Source organism: Silurus meridionalis, chromosome 18, assembly GCF_014805685.1.
Source record: "Silurus meridionalis isolate SWU-2019-XX chromosome 18, ASM1480568v1, whole genome shotgun sequence".
Lineage (NCBI taxonomy): Eukaryota > Metazoa > Chordata > Actinopteri > Siluriformes > Siluridae > Silurus > Silurus meridionalis.
Window position 1 is genome coordinate 3,360,979 of NC_060901.1, and position 15,034 is coordinate 3,376,012.

General features: G+C 41.6%; 1 protein-coding gene across 1 annotated transcript in view; it reads left to right on the top strand.

Annotated features, from left to right (window-relative positions):
• The window catches only part of camk1da (calcium/calmodulin-dependent protein kinase 1Da), a 59,228-nt gene that overhangs the window by 39,654 nt on the left and 4,540 nt on the right, over nt 1-15,034 (top strand). Inside the window, exons 4-11 of the mRNA XM_046872569.1 lie at nt 3,419-3,557; nt 4,612-4,738; nt 10,428-10,503; nt 12,898-13,010; nt 13,436-13,514; nt 13,639-13,726; nt 13,833-14,094; nt 14,638-15,034. The exon at nt 14,638-15,034 is cut by the window's right edge and continues 4,540 nt beyond it. Of these exons, the coding sequence (XP_046728525.1) occupies nt 3,419-3,557; nt 4,612-4,738; nt 10,428-10,503; nt 12,898-13,010; nt 13,436-13,514; nt 13,639-13,726; nt 13,833-14,094; nt 14,638-14,768 (1,015 nt within the window). The 3' untranslated portion in view covers nt 14,769-15,034. The remainder of the gene's footprint in view (nt 1-3,418; nt 3,558-4,611; nt 4,739-10,427; nt 10,504-12,897; nt 13,011-13,435; nt 13,515-13,638; nt 13,727-13,832; nt 14,095-14,637) is intronic.

Sequence of the window (15,034 nt, forward strand, 5' to 3'; positions counted from 1 at the left end):
GCATGTATGGAGGTTTGTGTGTTGCTGTGTGTGTGTGTAGATTCTCGTGTGCAGGTAAAGTGTGAGACAAAGTGGGGAGCAGTTGAGTTGTGCGTGTGTGCAGGCCGTGTACATACGGATGTCAGTGTGTGCCCTTGTGAGCATGTGTGTGATACACAGAGAGGAAAGGACATCAGTGTGTGATGACAAGCAGAAACACAAAGGGCTGTGATTGTCACCATAGACACGCGAGCATGCGTGTGCGTGTGTGTGTGTGTTTAGTTTATGGTGTTCTGCAAACACAGGATGATTTCAGCAGCAGGTGCTCGGCTCAGCTCCGACACAGCGGTGCACTGCAGCGTGGTTTCTGCAGCACCGCCACATCAAACTTTCATCTGATCATTTTAATGTGTAACATCTCTCACCTTCTGAGACCATACACGATTCTTCATACATCATCAGTGACTCGGTGATGAAAACAAACATAAAATTGCATCAAACATGAACTGCATACTCCATAATCTAGTGGAACATCTTCCAAGAAGAACAGAGCTCATTATAACAGGAAATGAAGACTACATGTGGAAAGGGATGTTCAAAAAAAGTTCATATACCAATCTAAGGGTCAGCTGTCCACAATTTTTTGGCCGTTTAGTGTATTTTGAATATCCAGTGTGGTTTTATAATTTTATAGGAGGGATCTTTCTACACTTCAGAGCTTCCTGTGTTTAAATACCCTGATTAATCTAAAATCATATGGAAGTGATGAGAGTTCTGGGGAGGAAATGATGCAGTTGTGGGACTTCCTGGATCCAAAAATTGAAATGAAAATGGTCCTGAGTGCTATCGAGTGTTACAGTAGAAGGAGAAGCACTGAGTGAAATCTGCTTGATGGAGGTGTGTTGAGAGGGAGAAGAAGTGAGAGGTCAGGGGACGGGAGGCTGGACATGGAGATCGGCCTGGACAATCAGCTGAGTAGCACACTGACGCACGAGAGCTGTGTAACCTAGGTGATGGGTGGCAGATTGTCCCTGTCATTACACCACTTTAATCTCACTGTGTCGCTCGGTGTGTGTGTGTGTGTGTGTGTGTGTGTGTGTGGGTGGGTGAGTGATTGGGCCAAGTGGATGGATCTGAATATTAACCCTGACTCTTTCTCTCACGTTCACGCACACACACACACACACACACACACACACACACACACACTGTAGACAGCCAGGGACAACCTTGTCTTTATTTTTTCATGCATGATATTTACTGCGCACATACTGTAAATATTGGCACCCATCCTTCATCTACATCTATCTACCTCTGTTTCTTGTGTGCACACACACACACACACACACACACACACACACACACACACTCACACACCTATCATGAATAACCAGAAACACACTAGTGTTTGTTTTTTCATGCATGAATGTATTTGTTTTCTATAACAGCAGCTCTGAAGCGTTATTACCTCGAAGGTAGAATTGAAACTGCATCTCTTTAAATGTCGTTTGATCCTGTTCAAACCGGCTTTACATTCATTCGATTCCGGTTGGACATCTGCAACACCGCGGGATAGTGGATTTTACCGATATTTGGTTTGGATCGTACTTGCTGATAACCGAATAAACCGATGATTAAACACTCCATGTAAAATACTAGTGAACTCTATTACACAAAAAAAAATACAAAAAAGTACTGAATCATGTGTTAATTATATTCATATTTTTTCATTTACTATATTAATAAATAGAGAGGAAAATAAAAGGCATACGTTCAAACTGAAACAAAAAGTAACACTCCAATAAATAATGTTATATCCAAAATTAATAATTAAAAAAGTCACTTCAAATAAACAACACATGGCGTCAGTGATTCACCTCTAGAGGCCACTCTCGTACTGTATAGAGCAACCCGGAAAAACTATCGGTATGGATTTTTGCTGATAGTTCTAGTGATTAACTATCAGTTGATGATTTATCGCAAAACCAGTGAATCGGTCAAACTCTAGTGATGAGCATATTAAAAAAACTGCAGAAGGTACCTAACTTTATCGAGCCTAATACATCTGCTGAGAGTTTGAGGAGTGAAGCAGGCATTCAGGGAGATGAAGCACAATTCATTTTCGTTCTATTGTCCTCCCCTTAGAAAACTCATTAAGATTTAAATTCCCGAATGTTAATTTGATCGCTGGCTGTGAGGCTGCTCATCTCTCCTCTGTTAATGGACTGCAGAGAGAGAGATAGTGTGTGTGTGTGTGTGTGTGTGTGTGTGTGTGTGTGTTTAAAATTAGTGACATGGTCACTATGAGTTCATACCCCTGGCTACAGGCTTTTACTGTACCATCTGTGGCAAGTACATCTCTCTCACACACACACACACACACACACACACACACACACACACACACACACTGTGCCCCCTTCTGAGTGAAGACACAAATAAAATGACTTGTGTGTAGTTGCGCATTTTTGTGAGAGATACAGTATGGGGGCAAAAGTTTGTGGACCCCTGACCATAACATTGTGTATCTTTTTTGAACATTCCATTTTGAGTCCCATTTGCTCTTATTATAAACTTCACTCTTCTGGTTAGATGTTCCAGCAGATATTTTTGTAGATCTGTGCTTATTCACCACCAGGGTGTTAATGTAGGTGATCTGAGAAGGCCTGGGGTGCAGTCAGCATTTACATTGATCATGTTTAACAAGGGTTGGAGCTCCATAATAGCAGGAGATCTTCCACACACTTCCAACCCATGAAAAGCATATTTACATGGAGCTGGCTTGGTGTCATCTGGAACAGATTCGGGTGAAGGGAACATTTCATGCTACCAACATATGGGAGAAAGAGGCAGGTGTTTCAAAACTTTTGGAAACACAGTTACTGTATGACCAATAGTCCTCTGGTTTTCCCAAATCTCTGTATTAATGTACTAACTCTATTTGAGAAATAGGACGGACGGAAGCATTATATTTGATCTGAAGTTTGGAAATGGTGTTCTGTATAAAACCCTGTGAGATGTGAATTATTTCTACATACAGAAACATTTCCAGGCTACTGTTGACAATAAACAGTTACTAAGAACCGTTTGTCTCTTTATATTGAATGTTTATTTTTTCAGATTTTGTTTTATTTTTTTATGTTCTTACCCCCTCTGGTGGCAGGTGATAAAGCTACCATGACCATTAAAATAAGTCTGAAATGAAAATGCTCCATGGATTGTGGTTTGGTACACTGTTGTGGATTAGGTACACTGTATGTGTAAGTATTGGCACCCATCATAACTGTTGCATGTGTGAAACTGAAGTGCAAGGAAACTATTCCTCTCATTCTGGTGCTAAAGACTAGGTTTATGAATGTTACATTAACCTTTCTGTCACTGTGTGTGTGTGTGTGTGTGTGTGTGTGTGTGTGTGTGTGTGTGTGTGTGATTGGTTTAGGGTTTCAGGAGGAGAGCTGTTTGACCGGATTGTGGAGAAGGGGTTCTACACAGAGAAAGATGCCAGCACGCTCATCAGACAAGTCCTGGATGCAGTCAATTACCTGCACAGTATGGGCATCGTGCACCGAGACCTGAAGGTGAGCGAGCATACATGTGCATACACAAGCTGTGTACTTATCTCAACTGAGCAGGTGAGGGTGAAGGGCCTTGCTCAGGGGCCCAGCAGTGGTAAATTCATGGTGCTGGTATTTGAACTCACAACCTCCTTATAGAGATAGACAGCAAATAAATATAAAAATAAATATAAGAATGCTTGTATCCAGAGTGACTTAAAATGTGATTGACATCCATCTATTTTTCTATAAATATATCCATCCATCCATCTATCCACACTGATGATCTCTTCATCATGGCACCTGTTAGTGAGTAAATATTTTTATTACGCAGTAAGTGAACATTTTGTCCTCAAAGTTGATGTTAGAAGCAGGAAAAATGGGTGAGCGTAAGGATTTAAACAAATTTGACAAATTGTGACGTCTAGACGTCTGGGTCAGAACATCTCCAAAACTGCAGCTCTTGTGGATGTTCCTGGTCTGCAGTGGTCAGAATCTTTCAAAAGTGCTCCAAGGAAGGAACAGTGGTGAACCGGCGACAGGGTCGTTGATGGTTGAGGATCATTGATGCACGTGATAGATAGATAGATAGATAGATAGATAGATAGATAGATAGATAGATAGATAGATAGATAGATAGATGATAGATAGATAGATAGATAGATAGATAGACAGACAGACAGACAGACAGACAGACAGACAGACAGACAGACAGACAACATTCATTGTTAAAAGCGCTTTACAAATAAAACAAATTTTAATTAAAAATGCAGTACCTGAAGAGCAAATACACACACACACACACACACACACACACACACACACACACACACACACACACAAAGTGTTCTTTTGAGCCATTCAGTCATATTTGCACTGAAAATTTTAAATTGTTTGTTAAATTGTCAGTACTGATAACTGACCCCGGTATAATCTATGATTACGTGTGTGTTACGTTATTTTAATGCACTTTACATAGACATCTACCCTCAATCACGTGATGCTGAACTGGTAATGGACGATCCTCCTTATTTATTCCTTATATATATCCTTATAGATTTTTTTTCTTCCTCTTCAGCCCGAGAATCTTCTTTACTTCAACCCTCAAGATGGGTCAAAGATCATGATCAGTGACTTTGGCCTTTCCAAGATGGAGGGCACGGGTGATGTCATGTCCACTGCCTGCGGCACACCAGGATACGTCGGTAAATTATATAGATATATATAAAACTTTTTTTACGTTACCGATGTATATAAACAAAAGTGTTGGCACACCTGACGTTTCCTCCGCTATGTGGTGCAAATTGTTACTACAAAACAGAAGGCACATAATTACTAGGAGACTCGAATCTGTTCCAGCTCCTTTATGCTCCTTTAAGATATGCTTTATGTGGGTGGAAGATCTCCCGCTCTCCAACCCTACTGAATATGATGAATGTGAACGCTGACTGGACACCAGGCCTCCTCACCTCACCTATATCACTACCTGACTTTCATTCAGACACATGTTAGTTATCTCCATGAAATCTAGCAGAACATCTTTATGAGAGCAAATGGGGAAAAAGCACAGGAATCCGATGATCAGTTGTCCGCAAACTTTTGGTCAAAAAGGCTTGTTATTTAGTTTATGTACTCATCTGTGTACATTCTGTATCTGAGCCTGGAGCTGTTCTTTTATCGCACAGTGCCAGAGATGCTGTGATCCAGCACTCATGGCATAGCATACCAAAACCACACACACACACACACACACACACACACACACCCACACACACACACACACACACCACTAAACATGGTTTATTCTTATATCCCTCTGTAGCATGTGAATGTCAGTCAGAAGGGCAAATGCTCTCAAGCATACCACCTGCTCTCTCTCTCTCTCTCTCTCTCTCTCTCTCTCTCTCTCTCTCTCTCTCTCTCTCTCGCTATATGGAATCGGATTATTTTAAATGCTAATAGAGTTAGCCGCACGGTTTCCTGTGTTTAATCATGCTTAATCACCCATACGGATGTGATCAAACTTCTCCCTCTGATACACCAAGCACTGCATTTTGTGGTGTGTGTTTTAATTAGAGCTGTCAAAAGAGAAGAACTAGTTCATCGCAGGACCTGAAACTCGCACCACAGGGTTGGAGGATTGCAGCATTAATCCACCATTTTTTTCCTTCAATAACACCTGTACTGAGTTCATCAGTCAGGGCACTGAACTGTCTGAGAAGCACCTTAGAGGATCACTCGTAGCATTCGCACTAAACGTTACACTCCGAGGGTTCAGGTGTTGCTCATCTTAGGGTCTTGATTTATAGTTTATTTATTTTACAAAGAAATATATTATTACGATTTTTGTCTTTTTTCTATAAAGGAAAGGACTGTCCATGTGCCTCCAGTCTGTACATCAATTACTCAGTTAGCTGGATTTTATTTACATTCGCCATTACACACCAGGAATGCTAGTCATTATTTTTTTTCACGAGATATGGAGTGTCTTGATTTATAATTAGTTGTATTCATTCATTTAAAAAAAAAACATGCTACAGATATATCGCTCTAACAATTTAACATTGATTTTGGCCTAATGTTTTGCAAAGGCATCAAAAAAATGACAGATTTCTCCACTCATATGCCTCCGCTAGCACCTGACCCCTGAACAATGGGGGGGTCTTAAATGGGTTACCAAATTAGTGGGATTTTATTGTTAGCGATTTTACCTAATCCTGGATTGTTCGGTTCTTCAAATCTGTCAAAGGAACAAGTCTGTAAGCTCAAACCTGGGCACATAACTTGGCTGAACCCAGACCTGAACAACTTAAGCAACCTCAGATCATTACAATGCCCCCACAGTCTTATAGGATATGCATTAGACATGATGGGTGCATCCTCTTTCTACACTGATCTGTCTATTGTTCTGGAGCAGAGTAAATCTGAACTCTTTGGTCCAATCTTGATGTTTCCTAGCAAACTGAAGCCTTTTTTTCCCCCTCAATGTGAAGTGTCTACACAGCGGTTTAATCCAGGTTCCTTGAGTTGTCTTTGCATTGTGAATGTGGAAAAGGTCTTTCTTCCACCATTAAACAGACTTAAGTTCTACTTTTTATTTGATATCACTAAATGATCTCTGATCAGCGTCGTTCAAGATGTTTTCCCGTCCACATTTCTTCCTCGAAGATGACGGTTTATCGCTAGTCTTATTCTATAGATTTAACCCAATTATAGTAGTTTCAGCAATCTCCTTAATTTGGCTTGATGCAGGCCAATCATTTGACCCTTCTGGAACACTTTTCAATGACCACCTTCTGACATGGGTGTCTAAGAAATGAGAAGCTCCTCATTGCATCAGCTCGGTTCTATAAACTTGTTGCAGCTGAAACATATTCATCCCTGCAGTAAGTGTCTAATAGAGATCTTACCTTCTCTTGGTGACCTTTGGCCAGGCTGCATATATAACCTTTTCAAGCACAAATGAAAGTGCAGGTAACTCAAACATCTCGATCCTGAGCCTGAACGTATTTAGTATAATTAGAAGATCTCAGATGTGTCATTTGATTTCGGGTTTTAGGCCGCGACATTATTGAGAGAAGTATGTGAGGGTGAGGGTGGTGCAGGACATGGATGAGGACAGTGTGGAGTTAGGAGTCTCCATGGGCTATGATGTGAACAAAAAAACTACCCAATTACAGTAGAGAGCGGAGGAAGAGAGGGATATTGGGATTTAATGTGTGTGTGATGGAGTACGACACTGCATTAGGATGACACAAGTGCACAGGTATGTATTTAGTATTCACAACACGTCTAGACTGCGTCTCTTTGCCTTTAAATGGTAACACACACACTCACACTATTACACTTTCTTTTACATGTGTGTGTTTTGGATTTTACTGTTCTGGCTGTGAAATTGTTGGCATCTCTCTCTCTCTCTCTCTCTCTCTCTCTCTCTCTCTCTCTCTCTCTCTGTCTGTCTGTCTGCTTTGTATGTCACTCTATGTGTGTCTCTCCGACTATCTCCCTTTTCTTTTTTTTCTTTTGCTTGTTTGGTCTGCTCTGTGACCCTCTCTCTCTCTCTCTCTCTCTCTCTCTCTCTCTCTCTCTCTCTCTCTCTCTCTCTCTCTCTCTCTCTCTCTCTCTCTCCATCTCTGTCTCTTCTTCAGTCTTTCTCTTCTCCACTCTCTGTCTTTCCTATTTACTCCATTTGTTGGTCTGTCTCTCTTTCACTCCGTCATCTCAATTTCTGTCAGTTGTTCATTTGCCCTCGATATTTTGCTGTCTCTCCATCTTTCTATCTCTGTCTCCCTCTTTATCCATCTCTGTCACTACTCTGTTTGCTCAATCTCTTTCTCCCTGTCTGTCTATCTGTCTATTCTCCTGACATCTCTCGCTAACTTATTTGCTGATCTGTCTATTGTTCTTTTTTTTTTTCTTTCCCTGTCTCATCTTTCTGCCATGCTATTTGCTGGATCTCCCCTCCCATCTTTCTCTATCTCAGTCTAATAGTGTGTGTGTGTGTGTGTTTGTGTGTGTGTGTGTACATGTTAGGTTACAGCTATAAATAAATAGTTTAGAGAGTAGACCAGTCTTCAGCATTCCTGAAGGTCTGAAAAACAGACCCAGAAAAGATCAAAATAGATTGCTTACTAGACTCCGTGTGTTCTGTGTGCGCCATCAAAATCTGGACGATGACGTCTAGCTTTCTGAACACAGTTTGCCTTTGTGCTTTTTATTTTGATGAGTCGGAAAAGCTTTCTCGAGCGACCCCGTGCTCTAGTGCACAATCTTTCTTCCTCTAGCAAACACAATAACGCTGTCTGGGATGTGGATCACAGGACCGAGCACTCTGCCTAGTGAAAGCTTGTCTCCTGATCAAGAAAAGAATGAAAAGGGAGAGGAACGAAGGAAAAAGAGCAAAGTGTCCGAGCTCTTCAGTTATTTCTACACGTCATGAAGCAAACATTAGGACTGACAGGTGTACAGTCAGTTATAATAGCAGTGTTGTAGCGGAAATATTATAATTTGATGAGGAATAATTAAAAAAAAAAGTAAGACTATTGAGGAATATTTCTCGATTTCCACTATTAATCACAGCAGCATACGCCATTAGCATCTGTGAGCTCAAGCATGTGGCTTTTTCTCCAAGTGTGTTACACCGCCCCCCCCGATGTTACGCCGCACACTGTGAAATTTAATCGTCCTTTGCTGTGATTTTTGCTCGTCAGACTGTATGAAATGATCCCCATGTCACACTGTGGGATCTCAATTGCCAGACTGTACGACAGTCGAAAACTGACACACCCATCCGTGACACGTTCAGACCCGCGTTTTGTTTTTTTAGCGCTAAGGTAGCTAGCAGCAAACAAAAGCAATCTGTAGCGCTAATTCTGCTCAGGACATGCCTCAACAATAAAAACGTCATAAAAACAAACACTCCTTTTCCCTTCATCACTCAATACGTTTCTCTTCTTGCCGTACTGCTCGCTTGACTCTTTTCTACATTTCCCCCGAGGTGGTTCTCAGTTGTTTGCGCTAATGATGTCATCAGGTTCGGCGCTCACGTTGTTTCTTGCTTCGATGGTCATCATAGGCGAAGTCACACTGCAGGAAAGAGTCCAAAATCTTCTGACACTGGCAGAATTTCATTGGAAGAAAAGAAATGATTAACAGCGATCAAACGAACCGGCAATCAAAGACTACAGCCTAGGATTATAGGAATCTGTAGGATTTTCAAAATTAGTTTTAGACGACCAAAAATGACGAAAATCGCAAGCCCAGCATTTATACATGCAGCAGTTTGGAAAAAGATGCAGTCAAAGGTGGTGGGAAATGGCTTTGACTAAATTAGGGAGATAATCAGGAGGAAAATACACTACAGCCGAAAGTTTGTGGACACCTGTGGATAAGATTGTACGGAGCTTTTTGAACATCCCATTCCACATTTCGTTCCCATTTGCTGTTATAATAACCTTCACTTTTCTGGGAAGGGGGTATAGATTTTAAAGTGTGCTTGTGGAGATATGTGTGAGATTCATTTAACTACAAGTGTGTTAGTAAATTTAGTTACTGATGTAGGTGATGTGAGGAGGTCCGAAATGAGCTTTATATCAGGAGATCTACACTCCAACCCATCTAAAGCATATGGAGCTGGCTTGGTCATGCTGGAACAGGTTTGGGTCTCCTAGTCCGAGTGAAGGGAAAATGTCATGCAACCGCATCCGAGGACATCCTATACAATGTTGCTGGTGTTGGATCTATGATGATTTTATTTTATGAGTTGCTCAGTAGCTCCTAGTTTTATAACCACAATGACTGTATAAGACTGTAGAAAGAACATTACTTATAATCACACACTCCAGTGCTCATGTTAGTTCTCACTCTCCAGTGTTCTGTATTGTTTAAAGACTATAATCACACTCTTGATGTCCCTCAAATAAGGATGGGTTCCCCTTTTGAGTCTGGTTCCTCTCAAGGTTTCTTCCTCATAACATCTAAGGGTGTTTTTCCTTGCCACAGTCTCCACGGCTGATTTCTGTAAAGCTGCTTTGAGACAATGTCTGTTGTGAAAAGCGCAATAGAAATAAACTTGACTTGACTTGACAGTTTGGAGATAACCAAATATGACTGGAAAAAGTGTGTCCAAATAACTTGTGCCATAGAATACATAGAGTTTAGCATGTATGAAAGTATATCTAACTAGCTTTTTTGGACAAAACAGATACCAGGGATACAGTGACTGAATTTTTTATAATGAAACTCCTATAATCAGAACATGGCAAATAAATTACTCTAATGAACATCTGTAGCAACTGGTGTCAACGTTAAAAATGCCAAAATCTTTAAAATGCCTTAGTCAGATTTGCAGTAGGATCTAAATAACCTTATATCTCTTTTGGTTCCTCTTAACAGCTCCTGAGGTGCTCGCCCAGAAGCCATACAGTAAAGCTGTGGATTGCTGGTCGATCGGAGTCATCGCATACATCCTGTAAGTCCCGGCTTTTCCCTCGATTTCCAAAAGTAAACACTGGGATCTGAACTCACTACCTTCCGATCAGTAGCTCATAGTCACCACACTACAGTTTTCCATCTCGTCCATTTAAAACCACGTCTACTCCAGGGATTCAGACTGGGATCTTTAAACCAGAGAGATTACGATAGCGGCAAATCTTCAGCTCTAAACTGTTTATTTCCATCTTTAGTTCAGACTCAAATATTTAAATGCACATTACGTTTTCTCAATTCTTGTCTCATTCTATCCAAGGACTCGAGTGATTCAGTCGTGCTGCACGCACACACTCACCCTGATCACTTACAGATGTTCTCCATCACTATCTTCCTCAGATGTTTCAGTGCTGTTGCAGTGCCTGACTCAGAAAAAACACAGATTTCTAAATTTAGACGTATGACACTCACATGTAGTCATTTCCAATCTAAACTCTGCGCACCACTTTCTATTTTTCCTGTCTGTTTTTGTTGTTTTGTTTCATTAGTAGTGCTTATCCGAACATCTGGACAATGCGTACTCACAAAATGTCCTAACTTTTATAACAGGAAAAACAAACAAAAGGATATTTCTGTCCCTGCAGTGCTGATCTACAACCTGCAGTGCAAATTCCTTAGAAAAAAAACCCAGAGCGCCTCAAACGTTGGATGTCAAATGAAACCTTCAAAAGTATTGGAACAGCAAGGCGTTCCTCTGTTTTGTGTTGTAGACTGAAGATTTGAGCTCAAAAGCTAGTACCAGAGATTTTACTTTCATTTCCTGATCATTACTTTTAGAAGAAGGCACCAGCATTGACATTATACTAGATTTCCATAGGTGAGGAACATTTTTTACTTCATGAACACTTTATATATAATATTTGGAAAACAGTTTTGTAGACAGCTGACCATAAGATGTAACTTTTTGGATGTTGTGGAGATATGTGCTCATTCTGACAGGTAAGAAGGTCTGGGTGCAGTCATCAGAGCATTGTGAAGGGAAAATGTCATGCGACTGCATCCAAAAACGTCCTATACAATTGTGTGCCTCCATCTTTGTGCTAAAAGTCTGGTGAAGAACCACATATGGATGGAATAAAAACAGGTGCCCAAATATTTTTGTCTCAGGTGTGTGGTGCTTTGAAAAGCTCTGAAGCTGTACTCTTCATTTGAGCCTTAGGTTTCTCCTGTAAAGAGTGTGTGTAGTTAAACCAACAATAAGACCAGGGAGATGTCTATGGGATAAAAGCAAGCCATTTTGAATCTAATGAGTGAAACGGAGAAGAAACAGATCTGTGCATGCACCCAAATAAATAGCCTATTTCCTTTAATACTGTCTGATCTAATACATTGATCTGCTAGGTGATATTTTCATCAAGAAGGTTAAACATCTATCATATCATATTCATCTTGTGATCTCAAAACTTGCTGTTCCAATACTTTTGCAAGAGACTTGTTTGTGTCTGTGTGTTTGTTTAATTGCCTCCTCCATTAACCAGCGCATCAGTGCCGATCCCTGGCCAATCAGGTTCGCTCTGAGACGCTCTCTCACGCCCGATTGGCCTTCTCTCATGCGTGAACATTGCATTAGCAACCGGGCAAAACCGGCGCTAATTCACCAAGTACATGCATAGCAATCCTGATGTCAAGACATGAAAACACGAAGCTAATCAGGTTGCAATCAGGCAGAAAATTAGCATCTATACCTCCACTTTGGCACCGTTAGCCTGTGTACCCAAGGGGGAAAGGCATTTCAACAAGTTCGAAGTGCAGGGTTTTTTCATTAATTCTTGCTTTATGCACCGGCATAATCCACTTCATCAGGGGCCTTCTTGCCTTGTGGTCTTATGCTACAAGACTGAGGTAAAGAGATGAATGTGTGATGGGGATGAAACATTTCCCGCTAATGTCCTGACAGAATTACACAATTCACGCTCACAACAACATGTTTTTCTTTTTTTTGTATTTACCTCAACTTGTCTACTTCCTGCTCCAAACTAAGGCTAATGAGGCTTCTTTGCTGTTTTATATGAATTAGGTTAATGCCTAGTCTGTTCTATTTTACTATTATTTACAATAAATACAAAGTATTTCGACAAGGATAAATCATTTACTAGTGGGAAATACATCACATGGTGCCATAAATACACAGGTTTCAAATAAAGGAACATTTGAATGTCCCCACAACCAAAGCAGTCTTATACAATTGTATGCTTCAAGTTTTGTGGTAACAGTTTGGGGCAGAACCACATGTGGCTAAAAAAATTTAGGTGTCCCAATACTTAGGGTATCTTCAGATCAGGTCCATATTTTCAAGCTGTAGCATTTGTGGCGGTATTATACTCCACATTCTAAATAAAACAGTCTCTGTCTCATGATCTCTCGTGTTCTCTTTCAGGCTCTGTGGATATCCACCCTTCTACGACGAGAACGACTCCAAACTCTTCGAGCAGATCCTGAAAGCCGATTACGAGTTTGACGCCCCTTACTGGGATGACATATCCGATTCAGGTAAGAGTGTTACATTGCTGTGTAGAAGAAGTGTGTTGTTGTGTGTTGCTCCCTGGAACAGCAAGATAAACGGTCACACCAGGGGAATTTATAGGCTTGTAACCGAGAGTCACTTAAATATCCGATTTAGTTCGAACTCGCTGTTAATTCTTGACTCGCTTGCATCTGCAACACGTGCGTAATCCTGCGGTCTGCCAGTAAGAGTGAAAAAATGTAAGCACGGTTTTACAGGAAAGTGTCTCACCGCATGATTATCCCATTAGTTTACAACGTTACTCATTCACTGTTGTTTTTTTTTTCTATGGTGCTTTATAAACAAAAATCCAGACCCTCTACCACAAATAAGTGCAATTTTGTCCTAACAGAAGTAATTAACCGTTTGTGTTCTCTTGCTGCGTTCTCACTTCTGTGTGTCTTCTCTACAGCTAAGGATTTTATCAGCAGTTTAATGGAAAAAGACCCGGCAAGGCGCTACACCTGTGAGCAGGCTCTCCGTCACCCCTGGTGAGTCTCATTCTCAGACTTAAGTTAAAGTTCCCAAATGTCATCAATGTGTGTTCTTAATTTTCATGTGCAGAAATCATCAGGGTTTTAAATAAATAATGAATAATGTGAATTGTTTTTCCAGGATTGCTGGAGACACGGCTCTCTGCAAGAACATCCACGAATCGGTCAGCCGCCAAATGCGTAAAAACTTTGCGAAGAGCAAGTGGAGGGTAAGTCGGGTCTGTGAGCAGACATCCTGACCCACTTCTGTATAGTAGGTGTAAACAGCAGCTCAGCACCTCAGTGATGTTCTCCTGTTCCCATTGTGTGTAACAGCAAGCCTTTAACGCGACAGCGGTGGTGAGGCACATGAGGAGGCTGCAGCTGGGCAGTAGTATGGGCGCCAGCATGGACGGCTCTCACCCGAACAGCGGCGCCCAGAACCGAGCGCATGCGGCAAAGCAGCAGACACCAACACCGAACCAAACCCTGAACCCGGCGTTAAACCTCAACCAGATCCAGAAACCTGCTTCTAACCTGAACCAGTATCATATCAACAACATATCCACAGAGTCTGCCACTATAACACGCAAAGACTGTAAGTGAGGCTTACACACAACTCAATTCAATCGAAGGCTCTGAAAACAAGCAGTAGTTTAACAGCGTGTAAGGTTGATATATTTCAGATCTTCATTGTTGTTCTATTTCACAATTGCATAGGGCATTAAATTAGGGGTTCTGAGGTCACAAACATTTTTCAAGATGTCCTTTTAGAAGAATTTAGAAGAAGAACGTTTCTGAGCATTTGCATCTTTGACACAGTGTCATTTCACATAGCCGTGCTGCTGAACCTGGCCAAAACAATAGGCATAATTATGTTTTATCAACATAGGTGTGAAAGTCTAAAGGAAAACAAAGGGGGGCCTAAAATAGAGCCTTGTAGGATGCAGTATTTCACTTAGTCTGGCATGCATCTTTATTACCTCTACAAAATGCTAATGGTCCGTCAGGTAATCCTGAACTTGTGCAAGTAATAATTAACAATGTTTTCATGCCAATCTAGCATAAATATTCTTTCTGAAACATGAAACAGAAAACGTGACTACAATCCAACTCACTAATGCACGGTGCTCTTTTGCAGGCACCCCACCTCCTCACGCTTCCTGTTCATTGGCGTCGGCAGCCGTGTCCCCAGCTCCGGGGGCGGAGCCCTGCAGGCCACACCCCTCAGCAGTTGCCTCCGTGAGCACTGTGTTAACTGGGACCAAGTGACGCCAGGTCCTGCGGGGGGAGAGCTGGGAGGCCACTGCGCTGTAAGCCACGCCTCTCAGGTCGCCCCCCGCCCTGCCTCGAGGACAGGCAGACGACTGACCCGCCCGCTGGTCGCCATAAATACCCATTGAGAGACTGACACTGCGCGCCACTTACTGCACACCGCCAACTCGTCCTGCTACTCGAACCCCACGCCATCATGGGGCGTGACCTACGTGGACAGGATGAAGAGGTCGAGTTCACCAACGAGAGCGGATTCAAGTGCA